This window comes from Psammomys obesus, unplaced genomic scaffold (assembly GCF_907164565.1).
Source record: "Psammomys obesus unplaced genomic scaffold, mPsaObe1.curated_primary_1811, whole genome shotgun sequence".
In the NCBI taxonomy this organism is placed as follows: Eukaryota; Metazoa; Chordata; class Mammalia; order Rodentia; family Muridae; genus Psammomys; species Psammomys obesus.
The window spans coordinates 1,575,971-1,595,415 of NW_026596131.1; the positions used below are offsets into that span (position 1 = coordinate 1,575,971).

The 19,445-nt window shown below is 47.1% G+C and overlaps 1 protein-coding gene across 3 annotated transcripts in view; it reads right to left on the reverse strand.

The window, feature by feature from the left end:
- The window catches only part of Marchf10 (membrane associated ring-CH-type finger 10), an 85,142-nt gene that overhangs the window by 34,794 nt on the left and 30,903 nt on the right, over window positions 1–19,445 (reverse strand). For all 3 annotated transcript variants that reach the window (XM_055592598.1, XM_055592599.1, XM_055592600.1), the window contains one exon: window positions 10,730–10,901. In XM_055592598.1, the coding sequence (XP_055448573.1) occupies window positions 10,730–10,901 (172 nt within the window). The remainder of the gene's footprint in view (window positions 1–10,729; window positions 10,902–19,445) is intronic.

Below are 19,445 nucleotides of genomic sequence, written 5' to 3' on the forward strand. Positions count from 1 at the left end.
TTCCACCTTCACCTGGGTTCTGGGTATTGAACTAAAGTTGTTAGGCTCGCATAGCAAGCGTTTTACCCACTGAGCCATCTCGCTGGCCCGCTCAGACACTGGTCATGTTCTTATAAACTGAGGCAGAGAAAGAGCTGAAACAATAGGCAGGCCTGGGCCAAGTCCATTAGGTTAGGACCTGACCCAAAGGTTCAGGAGAACTGTGTTTGTGTTTGTTTTTGTTTTTTTGTGATCATCAGCAGGTGAGTCAACCGTCTTCCACATCTTGGGAGGTAGAAAGTCACACAGTTCTGACACCCACTCTTGCTCCATCCATCGCTCTGGGGAGAGACCCTTCTTTCCACAGGGCCTTTCCTCCACAGCCAGTGCCAACCAAAGAGCCTTCAAGGTCTGGTTCTATGTTTGCCTAGTGCTTTGACGCTGCCTGTTCCAAAGCCATTATTACTGCTTTTTAATCATCTCTAATATTTAAATACTGGAAACTTTTTTTCCCTTTCAGTAGACTGTAAATTCCTTAAGGAAGCTGGTCTCTTAGCCAGCCTGCATGTTGCATGCGATGGTCCAAGACTAATGATAATTGCCTAGAATGATTGGCAGGACTTAAGAAGATGCCTTCAGCCCAAACTATGGGGAACTTTAAAATTAAAATTAATTTTTAAATTAAAGCACTCATTTGATCTAAAAGTTACTTTTGATGTTCAGAAAGCTGCTCTCTTTACTCAAGGCATCGGATATCGTAAGTGACTGCCCAAACTGTTACTATTTTTTTTTTTTTAATTGAGTTCTCAACAAACTGAAGTAATGAAGCTGAAAATTTGGGGCTGAAGAGATGACTTAGTGGTTGAAGGAACTATATCTGGTTTCCAGCACCCACATTAGGAACCTCACAACCGTGTGTTAACTTCAGATTTAGGAGATTGATACCCTCTTCTGGTCTTTGTGGGCACCTGAACACACATGGTGTATGTATGTATCAACAGACGCACACATGCACACACACATACCCATACACACACACACATACACAAGCCTTTTTAAACCAAGCTTACTGGTGAAAAATGCACCACCGTTAGCAGAGCCAGAGCCTTTGGCAGTCTGAGCCTCATTTTCTGCAGTTTTAAAATGGCGTGATTCTCATCTTGTTTAGCTTACTGTAACCTTTAGCAATAATATACACACGTGGCCTGACTGTGTCTGGGGCCTATTAGCTATTAGAACTGGCAGATGCTTCATTCATAAAGCATATAGTACTTTGACAGTGGTAAATTGGAAGTCATTTCTGCAACAACGCTGAAACTCATTGTTACATTGATTTCACAGGGTAATAATTTATTCAGCAGCTCTTGTTCCTGTTCCTTGTTGATTCCCACAAGCCTTCTTGCACGCCCCACCCCCAAATCCCAAAGGCAAATAGTAACTCCATTTATTATAACCTGTTCAACAAAAACCTCCGTGTCTTGGCTCTATGATAATCTGAGGGTTCACAAGGATGAGTAAGACATTGGTCATGACCTACACGGCTATGTTCTAATATGGCTGCTCTGTGGACCTCTGCCTTGAGATTCAAAAGAAATCAAACTCATGGGAGATGTGGCTTTCTCTGCCACATGCATTTACAGTCGCAGAGGAGGTAACCTCAATGATACAGTTTATGTACACGGATTTAGGAGCTCCAGGTACTGTGTAGACTGGGTTCTTGATCCCCTCACCTATGTGGGCACAGTGCTGGGACCTTTCTAGGACGGGCCCTCGAGATGTCACAGTGTACCCATTAATCAAGAAGGATATCTAAGCCAGCTCTACTGGGAGACAGGCCCCCCACACCTGATGGCAAAGCAGAGAACATAGTTGCCAGGGAACTCTATCTCGTATGCCAGTGGGTTTAGGAAAGCATGTAGTTTGTTCTGGACACCAGACAGTCCATGCCTTCTTCCAGGACCTGAGCAGCCAGGAGCCCAGAAACCAAATAGCTGTTATACGAAATGTTTCCGCCTCAGTTGTCTTGAAATTGCCTGGGAATTCTCATTGGGAGCAGTTCATCATTTGATCAGGAAAGTGGGGGGGGGAGTAGAATATTTATGCAAGACCCTGACAACTGAGAATCAAGGCCATTCAAGTGCTGTGCCAAGTTCATGCACCTGGTAACTGCCCAGTTCCTCATGCCAACCTGCTGTACACGGCCAGTGCTTGTTTGGGTACACTGAAAACTAAAGAGAGGAAAATATATCCCTGAACCTCTGCCTCTCCCACTACCACCTTCCCTGCTATCCGTGGTGCTCAAGAGGAACCAAGGTTCCACCATGAGATGCCATTTTGGAAAGCTTATTGCTCCGTTTGGCTCATGGAAAGAATTACAGCTTTGCTGTAAGAGCCGGCATTGCCTGGGTCTAATAGGCAGCTTTCTGTATGGCGCAAATAATAGGTCGCGTCTCTTTGCCTATTTGAGTGTGCTAGAACTGTATGTTGTCTCACACACCAGAGGAGATTTTAATTAAGGCCTAATTATGTACCATAAATATGTTTTATTTTGGAACTCAGGAGGTGGGATTTTTTTTTTTTTTTTTTTTTTTTTTTTTTGTACTGCAAGGCCTAATAAGTAGGCAGCAAAGGGAACCATAAATACCGCCTGTGCCCTTTAATCCTCCCTCCTCAGCATGGTGCTGGCTAGATTTTTCAGTTTCAGAGTGTGTGCTTTCGGAACCACTGGCCTGGCGTTGCCCTCTTGGGGAAAGCCCTGGCTAAGGATGTCATCAGACCCAGAAGAGCCTGTTGGTTTGTGATTGTGACGTTCTGACAGAAGAGCTCAGAAATCAGAGGCATCTCCAGAGACGATGGGATTTTATTGGCCATTCATTCCTTTATCACTAGTAGATGTTCATCGCAAGGGAAATGTCAGCGCTGTCTCCTCTTCCTGTTCCCTGCACACCACACCCACTTGGTGTTGCTGTGGCCCTGCTTCTGTCCACCTGCCTTCTGCTGTCCCCCTCTCCCTGACTCTTCTGTGCCGCGTGCCTCACTAGGGGTGACTTACCACATGAGGTAAATTTTACTGGGCCTTCTGGGGCCTGGTAGGCACAGCACAGGGGTCTCAGCCGGAGTAGGTTGGGAGATGGGGAAGTAGCAGAGGGAGGCTGGGGACTCAGGCAAGGTGGTTGGTAGGGTTGCAAATGGGGCGGTGGAGGGGGGGAAGGTGACAGGAGGGAAGGTGGGGCCCTGGGGCAGGGTGGGGCCCTGGGCCCCTTGGGAGGCAGGTGGAACTAGAGGCAGGAGGAGGCAGCAGTAATTGGTGTTGGGCTGCTGGACGGGGGAGAAAGCAAAGATGGAGCAGTAAGGGGAATATTCAACACAGAACAGGGGCTGCTCGCTGCTGTCACCTGCACAAAAGAAAAAGAGCAGTCAGGAAGCAGCATTCACGGGAAAGGACATTTAAAAAAGTCTGTGAATGAACAAAAACTCAAAAAAATGTTCTTTGGGGGCAGGGAGTGCTGTGTTTGTCTGTCACAGGTGTAAGTGGACCTGGCTCCTGCCCAGAAGGCTTCTTGCTCAGGTTTGAGTCATCCAGGAGCGAGCCATCCAAAGTGGCATCACCTTCAAAGCGTCTCCAGGTTGACAGTTTCGGGCAGCCCTGGCAGATGTAGGAAAGCGCTCCCCAGGTGAGCTCCTGAGAGCATCCTGAGGCAGCTTCTGCTGTGTCCCATCTCCCACAGCCAGCCAAATGAGCTGTTCTGGCAGCAACAGATGGTGGCCCGCGGGGTCTCCCCTTGGTAGGTTCTCTCCCCTGGTTCTCCAGATGCCCACCCTGGTAGGAGACTTCGGGCATGCCCTAACCTGGCCTTTCTGCTGGAGAGGGTTAGCCGGGGAGAGGAGAAAGAAGCAGAGACCCTGCTGGGCTCACAAGGACAGAGAAGAACCAAGCTCATGGGGGGTTGGGAGGGGTGGGAAGGCAGGTGGACTAGAGAGGGGTCCAAGTGAAATTAATGAGTTGTTTGCTAACCTCACGCTCCTAACTGCCAGCCTCGCCGGAGGCAGGGTCTGTGTGCCTGATGGAGTCAGGATTCAGAGAGGCTCCCTCACGCTTGCCACCAGCCAGCCGGGTCACCTTGAATCCGAACCTGTTTCCTTATCTACAGTATGAGGCAAGTGGGTTCTGCTGTCTGCCACCTCGCTCCTCTCTAGACCAGCCCTGTGAATACTGCATGGGACCGTTCTAGAAATAAAGTCTCCGCTCACCCTTACTCAGGGCATCAGGAAGTTTTAGTGCGTGGTGAGCAAGGCCTCAGGGAAGGATGCCTGACCCTCTGCCCCGGGACTCCTCTACGTACCTTGCTCAGGTCGGCACTGAGCTCTGCTTCCTGACATTCAGATGCCGCTAGGGCTTGTATTACAGCCCCCTAAAGGTCTGTGTGTTCACAGTTCAGGGCTCAGGATGGGGCTCCTGGGAGGCAGAGTCTTGTGGGCGGTCCTCTGGTCAACCTAGGTGTGTTCTCAAAGGAGAGGATTGTGAAACCCTGGCCCCTTCCTCTTTTGCTCCCTGACCATGAGGTAGCAGTTTGGTCCCAACAGCTACTCCCGCCATGATGTGTGATGTCACCGAAGGCCCCAAAGCAACGGGTCCACATAACCTTGGGCCGAAACCTCCAAAACTATGAACCAAAATAAACTTTGTAAACTTACAACAATACTCGTGTGTGTGTGTGTGTGTGTGTGTGTGTGTGTGTGTGTGTGTGTGCGTGTGTGCGTGTGTCGGTCATAAAACAACTTGCAGGAATCTGTTTTCTCCATGTGGGTTGTTGGGATTCAACTCAGGCCATCAGGCTCTTATCACACTGGGCCAGCTCCCCAGTGCCCCCAAACAAATGTTTCATAAGTCAGCCACCTCAGGTAATTCATTATAACTATGTGAAGCCAACAGTTGGGGCCTCAGTGAGGTACCCCCCTCTCAGTGAGCCTTGTCACCAGGCAAGCCAAATGCTTGCTGCAGCCAAAATCAGTTGTGATTCTAAAATTGATGAAAACTTAAGCATCTGAAAGGAAACATCACCCACAGCAGAGGGTCTCAGTCCAATGGAGGCTCAAGGATGTCCTGCCAGGGAGCACAGACACATGCTGTCCCCTCCTAAGTATTTAGTGGGGCAGTTTGTATGTCTCACATTTTTTCTAAGTGTAATTGTCTTCCCGTCTTCCTTTATGCGTCCTCCGTCATTCCTGTCCAGTTTCAACCATCACTTGCTCCCTAAGGTCCTTGGGGTCCTACCAGCAGTGGGCAGTGCTCGATTAGGCCTGGATATCCAGGGGCTTCCTGGCCTTTCCGCCTCGCTGTCCAGGTTACACCTTGTGGAGGTGACATCAGAGAATGCTTCCTGAGGCAAAGCTGCCTCCGCTGTCTTGGTTTTCCTGGATGGTTATCTGAGTTCTCCTTGATTTCTCTTTTCGTTCTGATCCACACAACTAACTCACCAAGTTCTCCCAAGCGCACATCCTCAAACATTTCAATCCCTCTGTCCTGGCTTCATTCCTGTTGTCATAATAAAGCACCCTGAAACAACTTCCAGGGGAAAAGGGCACATTTTAGCTGACATAGCCAAGTTACAGTCCCTAATGGGGAGGGTCCAGGGGCAAGAGCTCGGGGCGGATAGTCGTATCATCACAGTCAGGAACGGAGAGAAACGGGCGCATATTTGCCCACTTGGTTGCTTGCTTGTGCTCGGCTTGGCTTCACGCTCACACAGTTCAGGACCTAATGCCTAGGGAACGTGCCTCTCCTCGGGGGGCTGAGTCTTCCTACACCAAGACAGTCCCCTACAGACACCGACAGGTCAACCTCACCCCAACAAGCCCTCACTGAGACTCTTGCCAGGTAGTTCAAGTTTGTGCCAAGCTGACAGTTAATTCACCGCTGCCCTTGCCCTCAGCGTTTGTTCCAAGCAAAGGCATTCCCCTTTCTCCTTGGATCTCTCTTCATTCACTGGGCCCCTCAGCTGCATCTGGCTTCCCTCAGTCTCTTGACTGGTCTTCATATTGTAGCTACTGTCAGTGTGAAACTTACTGGCCTGGCCGTGTTCCTAAAGGTGCTGGGTGGAGGGGTGACTTCACTGACAAACTGACATTTTATAACTAAGTCATAATGCCTCTCACATCTCAAGCTAGTTTCTTTGGCCAGGCAGTGTTCTCAGAGAGCTGCCAACCCTAGAGCCGCAGGCTGTCTGGGAGCAGGCTTCATCAACTGGGACCAACATTATCCCGGGGCACTGCTAATACCCATCAACTTAGCCCTGCTTGCTACCTGGGAAAGTGGGCTAGACTGCAGCCCCCTCTTCCTGACGAAGGCACCGAGTTCAGGGAGGCTGCTGGCTTGACTTCTGTAGGGCTCTAGAGTGGAGCTATCATTCTGAGCCATGATGTCATTACAATCAGCAAGAATGGGCTGAGAATTTGGGTATCTCTCTGTAAAGCAAGGGGAGAACCCAATATATTCATTTATATTGTTTTTGTTTTGGGTTTTTTCTCCCCTGGCTTGGACAGACAGCTTGGGAAGTTGTCGGGCACCAGCTGGACTTGCTGAGAAACCCATTAACCTTGGCCTTTCTGAGAAAATCTTCAATAGCATTTACTTGCAAGGCAAATTATGAAGATTTAGGATTTGCCCTGAGATTCCTCTTCCACACTGCTCTTTAAATAAACATTTCCTAATCCAAAAGCAACCACAGCTATTTTAGACTTTTATCTCTTAAAACCTGAATTCACTGCTTTTGCTGAATTTTACAAGCACAGGTCTCCAAGATAAGCCATGTAAGGCATGCTGGGTCTCGCTCCTCCCACCTATCTGAATCTGGTAATGACTGCTCAAGGAACTTAATAATGAGCGAGGAGCATTTCCGAGCACTTGGCTTTGTTTTAAAGGGCAGGCTTTTGGAAGCAGGCTCCCGGGACTACATCCAGATCCATTTTCCTGGAACATAACATGAGGAGGCTGTGCTCAGGCTCCAGGTGAAAACAGAGCAGGTTTGGTGGGCTGCCACAGGCCCTGCCCTGGGATAGAAGCGCTGCAGGACCCCAGGCATTACGGCGACCTCCAGGTGCTTCTCTACGTCCTGGGAAGGAGACTCAGCTCCTTCCCAAGCTGGGCAAGGGCTGGGAAAGGTCTTAGTGGAGCAAGCAGGTCCTCGAAGGCACAAACAGCCTCTCCGTGGGCCCTGTGCCCCTGTGCTTCTGGGGTCTGTGGATCTGTCTGTGTCTCACAGAATTCTGAACTGCTGTGCAACCCGGCCAGGTTTGTTTCTCATTCTACACCAGGCTTCACCTTCAAGGAGAGCTGTTGAACCCAATGCACGTCACGGCCAGCTGCGCCTTGATATACTGCCTAAACTTTCCGTGTCTTGTTGGAGAGAATGAATATTTCTGGTTTGGGGAACGAAGTCTGATTATCCATCTTTTCCTATTCGGTGTTCTTGCTTGGAAGTTCGGAATGTAGTAAAGTGTGGGTGAGATATTAGTTTTTTCCCTTCAGATTTGTCTATTCTACGTGAGTCTTTCATCTGCGCACTGTGTGCATGTATGGTGCCCAAAGAGGCCAGAGGGGGCACTGGAGCTGGAACTGAGGTTAAGGAGGGTTGTGAGGCACCGTGCAGGTAGGTGCTGGCTGTGGAACCCAAGTGCTTTTAACCATCAGGCCATCTCTCCAGCCCCCTGTGAAAGAGTTTTGAAGATCCACCTCCAACTCTTGTGAAGAAAGTAAACGTTCAGAGGGCAGAGAGGGCAGGCGTTAGGCACAGAAAATGATGTTTCTGAGTCTCCTGTGTTCGATGACAAAGGCCACGACCCGCTGAGCGCTCAGCAATGGTCAGCAGCTGAGCACATATCGATCTCCAAGTCTTTACATTTAACCCAGCACACAGATTCTGTTCCTACTTCTGGCCCCTCCATTTTACAGAAGACAGAACGGAGGAACAGAGAAACTCCTTCTTATTCATCTAGAGTGAATGGGGTCCTGGGTGAGAGTCCAGAAGTTTTATCTCCAAAGCACTGTCACGTGAGCAGCAGTTACCACCATTCTGAGGGGGCTGAAGGGAAACACTGGGGCCAGCTTGCCCAGGAATAGCTGCATGGAACATATGATCTCCTTCGGGCGGCCTGTGGGGGGCAGTGAGTGTGGGGTCTTCTCTGTGAGATAGCTATTTGTAGAGGGCACTGAGTGGCCGAGACTGTCAGCAGCCATGTCTGGGTTTCTAGGTTCAGCTCATACAGCAAGATTCTGTGATATAGGTCGTCATCACACTGAGTTAGGAGAAAGCAAGCCAGACCCCAGTTCCCCCTACCCCTTGGCTTTTCAAGACAGGGTTTCTCTGTGTAGCCTTGGCTGTCCTGGACTCACTCTGTAGACCAGGCTGGCCTTGAACTCACGGAGATCCACCTGCCTCTGCCTCCCGAGTGCTGGGGTTTACCGGCGTGAGACACTGTACCTGGCTGCAAGCCAGATTTTCAAGTTACAGTTTTTAGTTGGGAGAGCCTGACAGCACAGCATGGGAGGGCTAACTGGGAAGGTAGACATCACAAAGGGGGGGCTTTGCTGTGTCTTGTGCTTCCATCTTGCTTAAGTCTAATGTGGAAATTAGTTTTAGTGACATAATACCAACTTTGGCTCATCCCTAAATTGTTTAGAAACGTGAAGCGGGAAACTGGATTCAGCTGGTGAGTTAGACCAGAATTCAGATAATCCAGGAACCAAATCCTCTTTTCTGTCAGAGCAGGTATTTATCTGAACTAAACGATGCACTATCGCCAGCCCCCAGCTCCCAATTTTTCTTCAGCAGACTCAGCTTAAATCTTTAAGCTTTCACTTTGTTAATTAGGAATCAGAAGAGTCAACACTCATTAAACCAATGGCTTGTGGCCCCACCAGTGATTTCTTTTTATCTAGCTTTCTTTTTTCTCCTCATCCTCTTCTTGTTGAGACCAGGTCTTACTATGTAACCCAGACTGGCCTTGAACTTGTGATCCTCCAACGTCAGCCTCCTGAGTTCTGAGATTACAGATGTGCACACTGCACCCAGTCTGACCCTCTTTCTCTTCTCCTGTCCCTCTCCTTTTAACCTGGGGCCTTGTGCACGGTGAGCAAACACTCTGCCACAGACCTCTCAGCTTGCTGTACCCCCTCACTCAGCCTCCAGGGCACTGATATTAACCTCCAAGACCACTGAGCTGTCTGGGCGGCTGGCCCCATCCATCTCACAGCTCTGTGGGTTTTGCATAGTACTACAACATAACAGGATGACAAAGACGGTGGCTTGAAAATGCATGTCACGTCTCCTGTCTGGTGAAAAAGATATCCTTCCACCCACTTGGATCTCTTGCCTAAACCCTGGTGGGTTTGATGTTTTATAGACTGGAAAGTGAATTACTTCCCCGTTTGTCGGTGCTGAGTTCCACGTGAAGCTTGCTCAGTCTGAAAAACATCTGTGCTATTAATCAGACAAGCCAAGTCATAGAGTGGACCTCGAAGGTTCATTTTCATGACTTGTATCCACAGATGACGAAGCAAACAACTACAGGTTTTTAGTGAGGGGACTAGGTATTATCCTGGATGGATGGAGTTGCACAATTGGAGTTTCACCCTCAGAGTATGGCGATTAAAACCCAACCTCAAAATTCAATATGGTATTTGCAGGGTAACCTCACTCCCCTGCTCTGGTCTGGCTTTAAGAGAGCTGAATTAAAAACATAATTCCTACTAAGAGTCTTTCAGACGAGAGAGAACCTGACTTGGAGCATGTCGCCGTGTGCCCATCCCTGGCCCTCACCCATGCTCCTCCTTCTCCTCCTACCACTATGAAATAAGGAGCGGAAGTGTTGGCGCTTTGCCCGAGAGGACAGCACTTTGGGAGTCAGTTTGGTCTTGGTTCTTTCATTAAGGCAAGAAAATGTTAATCTGAGTGAGAGGAGCCATTTTCTACAAATGCATCCCGACCTAACCAGGTGGGTGACAGCAGCTATTTAGGATTAGGAAGAAACTGTGATTGGGATTTTAATGGATGGCACGGTATTTGCTATTTATGAAGTGTTCAGCAGTTAGTTTGGGTCCTTTCCCAGGAGGCAAACCTTTCCGCCCAGTTACCCCAATTTACACGTGGTTCCCAGAGGACACAGTTTTGTCCCACAGATGTTGGCTTTGAAGGGACTAGCCGGAGGCATTCTCAACTTTCCCTCTATTTGAGCTTCTTGCTAGATAGTGAGTCTCACCTTCCCCAAGCAGAAGACTGGCCTTTGCTTCAAAGGCAGCATAAGAGTGAATTATTTACCAACCACACAAAAGGGAGGGTTTGTCAAGTTCCCTTTCTCCCTGAGAGGACAGCCCCTGACCTAGAGGACTTTATTACTCTGGTTCTTGGCTGTAAATTATGTCATTCAGATGCTTTTGAAAGCTCCTCTTGGCTTAAGTCATAAAACTTGATACCTGGGGCCAAACGCCTTTATCACTCACCCCCCCAACCACCACCCCAAGAACCGTGACAAAGATGAAAAGGCAGCGTGTGTAAGGAGTGGCACAGGAAGTGGAAAATTGGGCCTGAAGATATGGGAGCACACTCTATTGAGAAATCAAATTTTCCATCTGTGCAGGTTCACTGGCCTTTCAAGGGCTAACTGGCCACTGGCAGGCCCTGGGGTTATCCAGTCCCCCACTCCCTGCTGGTTGTGGTCGTTAGCTGTAGATCTCAGTAAGGAAACCACTCACCTGGAGGGGGCTTGCTGGGGCTCACTTTCTCCAGCTTCTTTGGGGTCATGGTACTTTTGTGTTTCTGCTTGACAGGTGTCTGGTCAATGGCTGGAAGTCTGGGCTCACACTTCCCCGTAGCCACTTTGGTACACGATCTTGGTTCACTTAAAGAATCCTCCTCACAGGAGCTCTGTGGAAAATGGAAGAGGTTTGGGTGTCAGGGGCCGGTGGTCACCTTTGCTAAGCACAGATGCAGGACAGGCAGATGGACGCTTGCTCGGGGGCATCTTGTGCCTGCCACTCAGCTCGCTCTGTGGTCAGGGAAATTTTGATGGGAGTACCGGCTTCAGCACAGCACTGCAGCTAATGACACTTATGCTGTAGGCCAAATTGAAGAGACTGCATTTCTGAGTCTGTCGTTGGAGCATATTATGACAAGAACACATTTCTGACCCATACGTAATTTGATGACTAGTAAATAGCTCATGCTCAAAGCTATCTATGAAAGGGGGCACTTTCAAATCAGTGCCTTTAAATGGTTGGTTTGCTGCTTGAGATTTGAGCTGTTTTGAAGATGGGTGAAGGAAAATGTTCCTTATGCTAATTCATGTGCTTGACAAAAAAGGAAATTTCAATTGTGTACTGGGGACTGATTAAGTCAGGTCTCAGTTTCAATATTCCAAATTATTGCCCGAGACAGATTCGTCTCCTAAGAAGCCCCCTCTTGTCTGTCTTCTGAAAAGAAGTCAGTAAAACCCACACGGACAAGTCACACATCCTATAGTGTTGAAGCACCTCAACCCAGGCAGACAGATGCAATAAAAATTATCCAAGCATTCAACAGTTTTACACTTTGCCACACTAATCCCCATCAAAGAAATGATGCAAACGAGATAAACCACAGCCAGCACTCTGGCCTCCAAGGGTGATTTAAGTGCAGCCTGGGGCTTCAGGTCCTGGCACTAGCAGGCTTTGAGAGACCATCCCTTCTGGCATCCTTTCCTGGACACCTTTGGGTCCAGGGAGGTTCTCCTGTATGCATTTAAGTCCAGCATGAGACGATTCTCTGAAAACGTGGCCCTTCACAGGCATGCAATGCCAAATTAACATCCCTGGAACCGCCCCAGCCGTTGCAATTCATATTGATCTTGCTCATCCTTCTTGCTGACTGTTGTGACACTTTCATTTCACCGGCTCCTGACTCAGGAAAATACACTGAATAGCTTTGAATTATTGGGCACAACGTAAGACAAATGGGACTCTTAAAAAAAAAAAAAATGTCCACTTGCCAGTCTTCTGAGCAGAAGTCTATATATCCACAGGTGGACAGATCATTAGTTTCCATGAGGACAAATCTGATTTTTAAATTTAGGTTCTGGATACAGCCTTCAAGCAAACAATTACTGTTGCTCCATCCGTTTTCAGAAAACAGACCACCCTCAGATAAAAGCAGAGAGAGAGAAGGCATAACGAATCGACTGTTCCCTTCGCCTCTCGGTTCTGTGACTTAATAGAAATCTTTGAAAATGATTCTGAAATGTCAAAGATGAATCATGAGGTCATTTCTGAGCCTGAGATGAGTTCTCTATTCTCAGCAAAGTGGGTGTTTGGCAAATTTTAATTCTGATGCTAGAGACTGTCATCATGATTGGGTGACGGGGGCCAGGGTAATGGGTTTGGCTCCCCAGAAGAGGAGCAAGGAGTCTGGGACAGAATTTCCTCCTCTAGCTGCCTGTGGGCCAAAAGTCCACTCAGCCCAGACCTGGTGCTTTAGCCTGTAACTTCTAGACTGCAGCGAAGCAAAGGCTGCTCCAGCTAAGACACCCACATTCCGGCCGACATTAGCGGGCCCACCCCACCTGTCTCTCCACAGCTGGGCTAGAGCTCCTTCCTGGCCCAGGCAGTAGGGACTTGGGAGGGTAAAGGGCTCTTCACTGGGTGTCTGTTAAGCCTTCCTTCACCCAATCATTACGCTTCCATTCTTAGCAGTACCGAAGAGGTGAGACAAAGTTTGGCCTGTCAAGGGTGGGACTGTGCCTCTCCTGGGTGCTCAGCACATCATTATTCTCTGGTTTCTGGTCCCATTGGAGATCGTTTTTAGGAGTTCAGAAACTGTCCCTAGAAGGGAGTCGTTTTTTTTTTTTTTTTTTAATTGGAAATAGAAGGTAGAATAGCAAGGCCTGTGATACTCACGGATATGCTGATAGCCCTTCCTTCCCCCTCTTGCCTCATTGGGTGATCTCAAACCTGTCATTTCAACATTTAAAATTTTTTTTTTAATTTTATTTTTCAGGGCTGGAAAGATGGCTCAGAGGTTAAGAGCACTGTCTGCTCTTCCAGAGGTCACGAGTTCAATTCCCAGCAACCACATGGTGGCTCACAACTATCTGTAATAAGATCTGATGCTCTCTTCTGGCGTGTAGATGTACATGAAGACAGAGCACTTATATACATAAAATACTTAAATAAATAAACGTTTTAAAAATTTATTTTTAAGTCTTTACTAATGTCCCTTTCACACCCTTAGCCATTCTCACCTGGCTCCTCTCATAAAAACCCGTTGCCATCATGCAGGGTAGGATCATCCTTCCCAAGTGTGTGTGAGAGAGGGGCTGTGGAACTCCTTCTGGCACTAATGTGTGACATTGAAAACTCTGAGGCTCCTGGGCAGTGAATCTGACTCTTATAGCCAGTGACCCGTGCGACACGGGGTAAGTTTATTATGATTTATTAGTTATTATTTTTCTATTCTTTGGGTTTCCTCATCTGTAAAGAACAGTGCCTGTACTTGGTGGGTTCCCAATGATCAAGTGAGATAAGACAAGTATCCAGAACCATGACACGGCATTCATGTGCCACATGTGTGCCGGGCCAGCCTCCATGCTTTGTCATCTGCTCTCCGCCACTTTCAGAATGAGCTGGCTAGCTAGCTACCGGACGTTTACAACCATACTGAAACTAAAGCTGAAGGTCCCCGTGGAAGCACTGCCGTTAGGCCTTGTGAACAGAGGGTTGGTTGGCTCCTCTGAGTACTCTGGTGTCTTCTGAGAAGAAGACGACAGGCACGCCAGCCAGCCGAGACTCATCCAGTCTTAAGAAAATACACTCTACGTTCTTTTTCCAGATAGCAAAGCTCTAATGGCAAATATTTAATAATATCTGGAGATTATCGAATCAACACTAATGATATTTTTATGTAAAGTGGATTTCAGAACTGTCTTTTCCTGTTATAATTTTGAAATTTACAGTTTCTATTTCTTCTCCATATGTTCCTAAGTTGAAATGTCACGTGAAGGTAGAGGCAGCAGCTCACTGCTATATTCTTCTGGGGTTAGAAAATCAGCTCCGTCTTTCAAAGTTAAAGCTCAAGCTATGCTTTGAAAAGGCCAAACAAACAAACACTGCAACAAAGACCCAGACTATGTGAGTATAGTTTAATATTGGGAACTCGATGTATGTCCCAATAAACCTGTGTTAACTCAAATAAATTTATTGATAGATCGTCTTTTTTCTGAGGTATTATTAATGCAGATTTAAGGCTTTCCAAGGAATCCCCAACTTGCTCTCTGCATCACACAGTAAAATAGACAGTAGATTACACCAGAGCTTCCTGAAGTCCAGAGAAAGGCTCACAATGAGACTTGGGTAATTAGGGAAGGTTAATGCCAGGCAATGGGAAACAACTTAGTAATGTAAAACAGGTTTTTGTTTATCTTTCTTTCCCTCCTCCCTCTTTTTCCTCCCTTCCCCATGCTATGCTGGGGGTTGAACCCAGGGCCTCCATGTTCTGGCCAGGCAGCTCTACCACTGAGCTACAATCCTAGTCCTAACTTGGTAATGTTTTGAAGGTTTCAAATCAGAGCTCCTGGAAGGTGGAAAAACCAGGACTGGAGAGGAATGGGAAGGCATTTCCCCTGGAATGCAAGGGGGACCAGAAGCCCAGAATTAGCGTTTCCGGATGTGAAATAAGGTGACAACAGATGATCAGAAGAACTGCAGACTCAAGTAGCCTTAGAAGGAAAAGCCTTGATGTTATTTTCCAACTCTTGCCCAAATGGCTCCTTTTCAAGACCCAGGGAATTTGTTCTCACTTGTCCACCCCCTTGTCCCTCCCTGGAGCTGTGGGGCTGAGGGCTGACAGATGACAAGTCAGATTTTGCCATGTGCAAGTGACGGAAGATTGAGTGCACTATATCTTATGACACAGAACTTTCTGTAGGGAGGAGGGAAGAGGCAAAAAGGACTGTCAGGCAGCAGAGAGAGAGAGAGAGAGAGAGAGAGATTGTGTCTCTATTCCATTGGGAATAAATTTAGTCTCAGGAGATTATGAAAAGCCATGGTCTGGACAATGAACCGTGAGAGTCAACAGGGACAACACAGGAAGGTTGGCCAGGAGAGACTGTGCGCACAAATGAGCGTCTTCAGAGTGCTGTCCCCGAGGTCTACATCAAATTGTGCCTCGTGCATAAAAACCATGCCTGGGAATCAAGGGCCACTTTGTATAAATAGACTTCTGGACAAGATGGAAAATAGTCCCATACAAGCAAGCACAGATTGTGTTCTGTGCAGGATGCTGTTACAATATAAAGCAGGCCAAGCCTTATCTTGTGCAGACTTCGATGACATTACTTGTGGACTGACGGTCTTTTGGAGGTTTCTTTGGGCTTGGGTTATCACTCACTCATATCAAACTGCTCCTTCAATTCATTTGTCCCTCAGTTAAAAAACGTGGCTGCCAGTGGTGTTCGCTGGATAAGATGAGGACCAATGATGAAAAACTTGATCTCGGTGCCAGCTACAAGGTGCTCTGAGTCATCTGGGCTGCTGTAGGCATAACCATCGAGGCCTCTGTCCCTACCATGGGTTCTGAGAGCAGCGCTTTCCTGCCTGCGGCCTGCTCTCTGATGGCCATGCTACCAGGCTGGAGGAATCCCACCCAAGGCTCTGATCTGCGAGCAACAATGTCCTCAGTGATTCAAGTCTTCATGATGTCTGACCACTATCGGTCAGTTGTGCAGAGCTATCTCAGATGTTTGGCGTTCACCGGCTGTAGTGGGGCTTGGGCTCTATATGGCAAACTGGCACTGGAGACTGGCCTGGAGCCCGGTGTTTTTCAGGTACAGAGTTGCTGTGATGATTTCCCCTTCACTCAAGAGGAGCTTCTGAGCATCGAGGAAGACTCAGCCAGCAAATGGAAGTCGCCCTCAAAATAATGCTGCCTACTCAACCTAGCAGTTCACAAAACATGGCAGGTGACTGAAAAGCGTCACAGGTACCTGCTGGGTCTCTGGAAGGTGGTTTAGGACAGGAAAGGCCAGAGACTAGCACCTTCCTAGCAAGTCTCAGAACAGCATGTAATCAAGTTGATAAACCATAGAGCCAACTCTAAAGAAACCATGAGAGAGAGAGGCAATTTTGAGCTGGGCCTCAAAAGTTAAGCCTGCTGCAGCTGGGCCGTAGGCAGACCGAGGTAGGCGTGGATGCGGGAACTGCTATTGTAGGCTTCCAGGATCCTGAGCAGAGGGTAGAGGGGGAGGGTGGGTCAGATTTTGAGTAGTTCTGAGATTCAAGCAGAGGTTTGGGAGTCAGTGCAAAAGAATCCGGTCCATTGAGCCATTTCTGAGTAGAGAACAATGTGGAGTTTTAATCTGTATGTTCCCGTCCCTGAGAGAAATCAAGGCGTCCTACAAGTGTGCCAGAGAAATAATCTCTGTTATTTTCACAGTTTACTATTATAAAGCATACTTTTTCTTTATTACTCCAAGAAGTATGCGTTCATAATGTAACAACAGGCTCAAGAAAAAAAGAGCTGGGCAGGGGTAGTACATGCTTTTAATCCCAGCACTCAGGAGGCAGAGGCAGGCGCTCTGTGAGTTCGAGGCCAGCCTGGTCTACAAAGTGAGTTCCAGGACATCCAGGGCTACAAAGAGAAACCCTGTCTCGGGTCTCCCCCCCAGAAAAAAAAACACACAAACAAACAAAAAATCAAAATGCACAAAAAACCCACCAAATACAATTGCATTACGCACAGCCTCACTTCGCAATGGATTGCAGTAATATGTACCTTTCCAATGTGACTGACAGAACAACATACTTAACAGTTATTTTTGTGTGTTTTTGAGACAGGGTCTAACCATGTAGCCCTGGCCCTTCCGGAGCCCAGTATGGAACACACGGGGCTCCACCTGTCTCTGCCTCCTCTATACCAGGACTGAAGGTGTGAGCCACTACCTGCCTAACAGCTGTTATCTTTTATTGCGTCAAATTGCTTAGTTTCTCTGTATATTCTTTTCATCACCATCACCACCATCACCACCATCATCATTGTGGGGTCGGCTGTGGGTGTGCACGCCACAGCTTGAAGGTGGAGGCCAGGGCAGAATTTTGCAGTATGTCTTCTCTCCTTCCATTGTAGGTTCTGGGGCTAGGACTCAGGTCTTGCAGGCATCTGTGCGAGCGCTTTCTCCCACCAAGCCACCTCTTTAGCACTCTATATTCTGTTTCTCAATAGTTTCAAATTGCCCAGACTTCAAGGCACTTTCCCTGTGAACACTTCAGAGTGCACTCCCTACTAAAACGCATGTTTTCCACTAAGCCACAACACTACTTCTCTGGCTTAAAAATACATAACAATAATAGCTCCATAATATTATCTAATATAAAGAGCAGATTCAAACCCATATGTTTGAACCCTTGCTGCATTTTCAGCTACTTGTTGGGAATAATGGTTGTACCTGCATGGCAGGTACGCTGGTAGTCCCTCAGTGTAGAATAATTAATCATTCCCTGCTCTTAATATTTTGCTTTTTCATTGTTTTGACCATTTTGAAGAGCTACAGCCAGCTTCCCCATAACCCAATCCAATCCCATCTTTTGGGGTACTTATGGGTGACGTGATTCCCTTTTTTTGGTAACATCAGACCAACAGTCACCTTATCAGTCCTATCAGAATTTTGATGCTTAAATTTTTGTATCTAAAATGGGAAGTGAGGCCAGCAGATGACTCTGCAGGTAAGGGTGCCACGCCTGACGACCTGAATTAATTCCCCGAGACCCACGTTGGTGAAAGGAGGGAACCAACTGCCCCAAGTTGTTCTTTGACCTTCCCATGTATGCTTTGGTATACCCCCAACTACAAAATTTTTTAAAAAAAGTAAACTTAAAATGGTGAGCGAGAGTCCACTGAAGCCATGTTTTTACAGTCTTTTAAGTATTCCTTTGCTTTCTAGTACAGTAGTAAAACATTATAGTTCATCTTGGACCTTGAATGAAAAAAAAAGAGAGAGATGAAGACATGACTGTGGCTGGGCATGGAGGAGGTTTATTGTAGGTACGAAGAGGAATGCAGAAGGGGGCAGAGACAGAGACATCTGGGAGAGTCCAGAGTGAACATGGCCAGATTGAGCTGGGCCAGCTGAGGAGAGAGGGGGAGGGAGAGCGAGAGCGAGAGAGGAGCTATCTAAGCAAGTGGGATAGTCTGGCCAAGAGACTGATGCAACCAAAATAGATGAGTTATATAGGGGCCAGAGGCAAGGGAAAGCCCAGCCCAGTACCCAGGCTGGGAGCTCAGGATGAGGGGGTAGGCTGGGTACAGAGGACCCTTTAACAGGTAAGGACTGAGGGATGTCGAAAACGGGCAGCCAGCAGCCGGGGTATGTTTTGTAATGTTAATAGGCAGCTCAGCCATTTGTCCCAGGTCTGAGACCTAACACACCTTGCCTGCCCTTGATATTTCTCGAGGAACACTAATCCTTTTTGCCTGAGAATGCTATGTGAGCTGTCGGTTTTCTTGAGACAGGGTTTCATGTAATCGGGAATGGCCACAAACTCCCAGTCTTGCTCCCACCTCCCACGTGCTGTAATCACAGGCCTCTCCATGACACCTGGCTTGAGAGAGCCATTTAGGAAGTGGTGTGTTCTCGGTACTTGTGTGGGAGGGTGGGCGGTGGGCGGAGGCAGAGGATCAAAAGTTCAAAACCAGCCTTGGTTGTGTCAAAAGCGGTAAAGAATAAAAGAGAAAAGAAAAGGGGAGGGAGAGCAGGAGGACCAGGTGTGGTCCATTGCTGCTGGGGTAACATTGATTATAAGTCCTTTCTCTGGAAAAAGTTAAAAATGTGTATGTATATATATATATATATATATATACATACATATATTTTTAACTTTTATATATATATTATATATATTTAAATCATGAATGCATAGCAACATCTCTAATTAAAAATTAACACCATAGTTGGGTTTTTTTTTGTATCTCTAACCCATCTATTTAAAGTCTTTGCTCTTTAATTATATTACTATGTTGATTCATTTGCTTCACTCTGCAATAAACATGAAATGTTTCCAAGATTAGGATACAAATCTGACTCTGAGAATAAAATCTTCGAGATAAAACTTATGGGTTCTCCTTGGTTTTTTGTCTTTAGAATCTATTGCTCCATGTATGGATGTCATAATTCTTCTGTTGGCCCTGTTGAGTGCTTCCAACTTTTTCCTAAGAGAAACAGCGTTGCAATGAGCATTTAAGTAGCTCTTTACTTAAGCCCTTAAGTTCCTGAAAGTGGGAATTTATCTCACTAGATTAAAAGCAGCACAAAGATTTACAATTCTTTTTGTTCCTAAATCATCCTCAAGAAACACTGCAGCAGATGAACATGAGAACAGCACGTTCTGTGAAATTTTTATAACCATTATCTTCAACAACAACAACAAAGCTTCTTCATTTTGGGGTAAG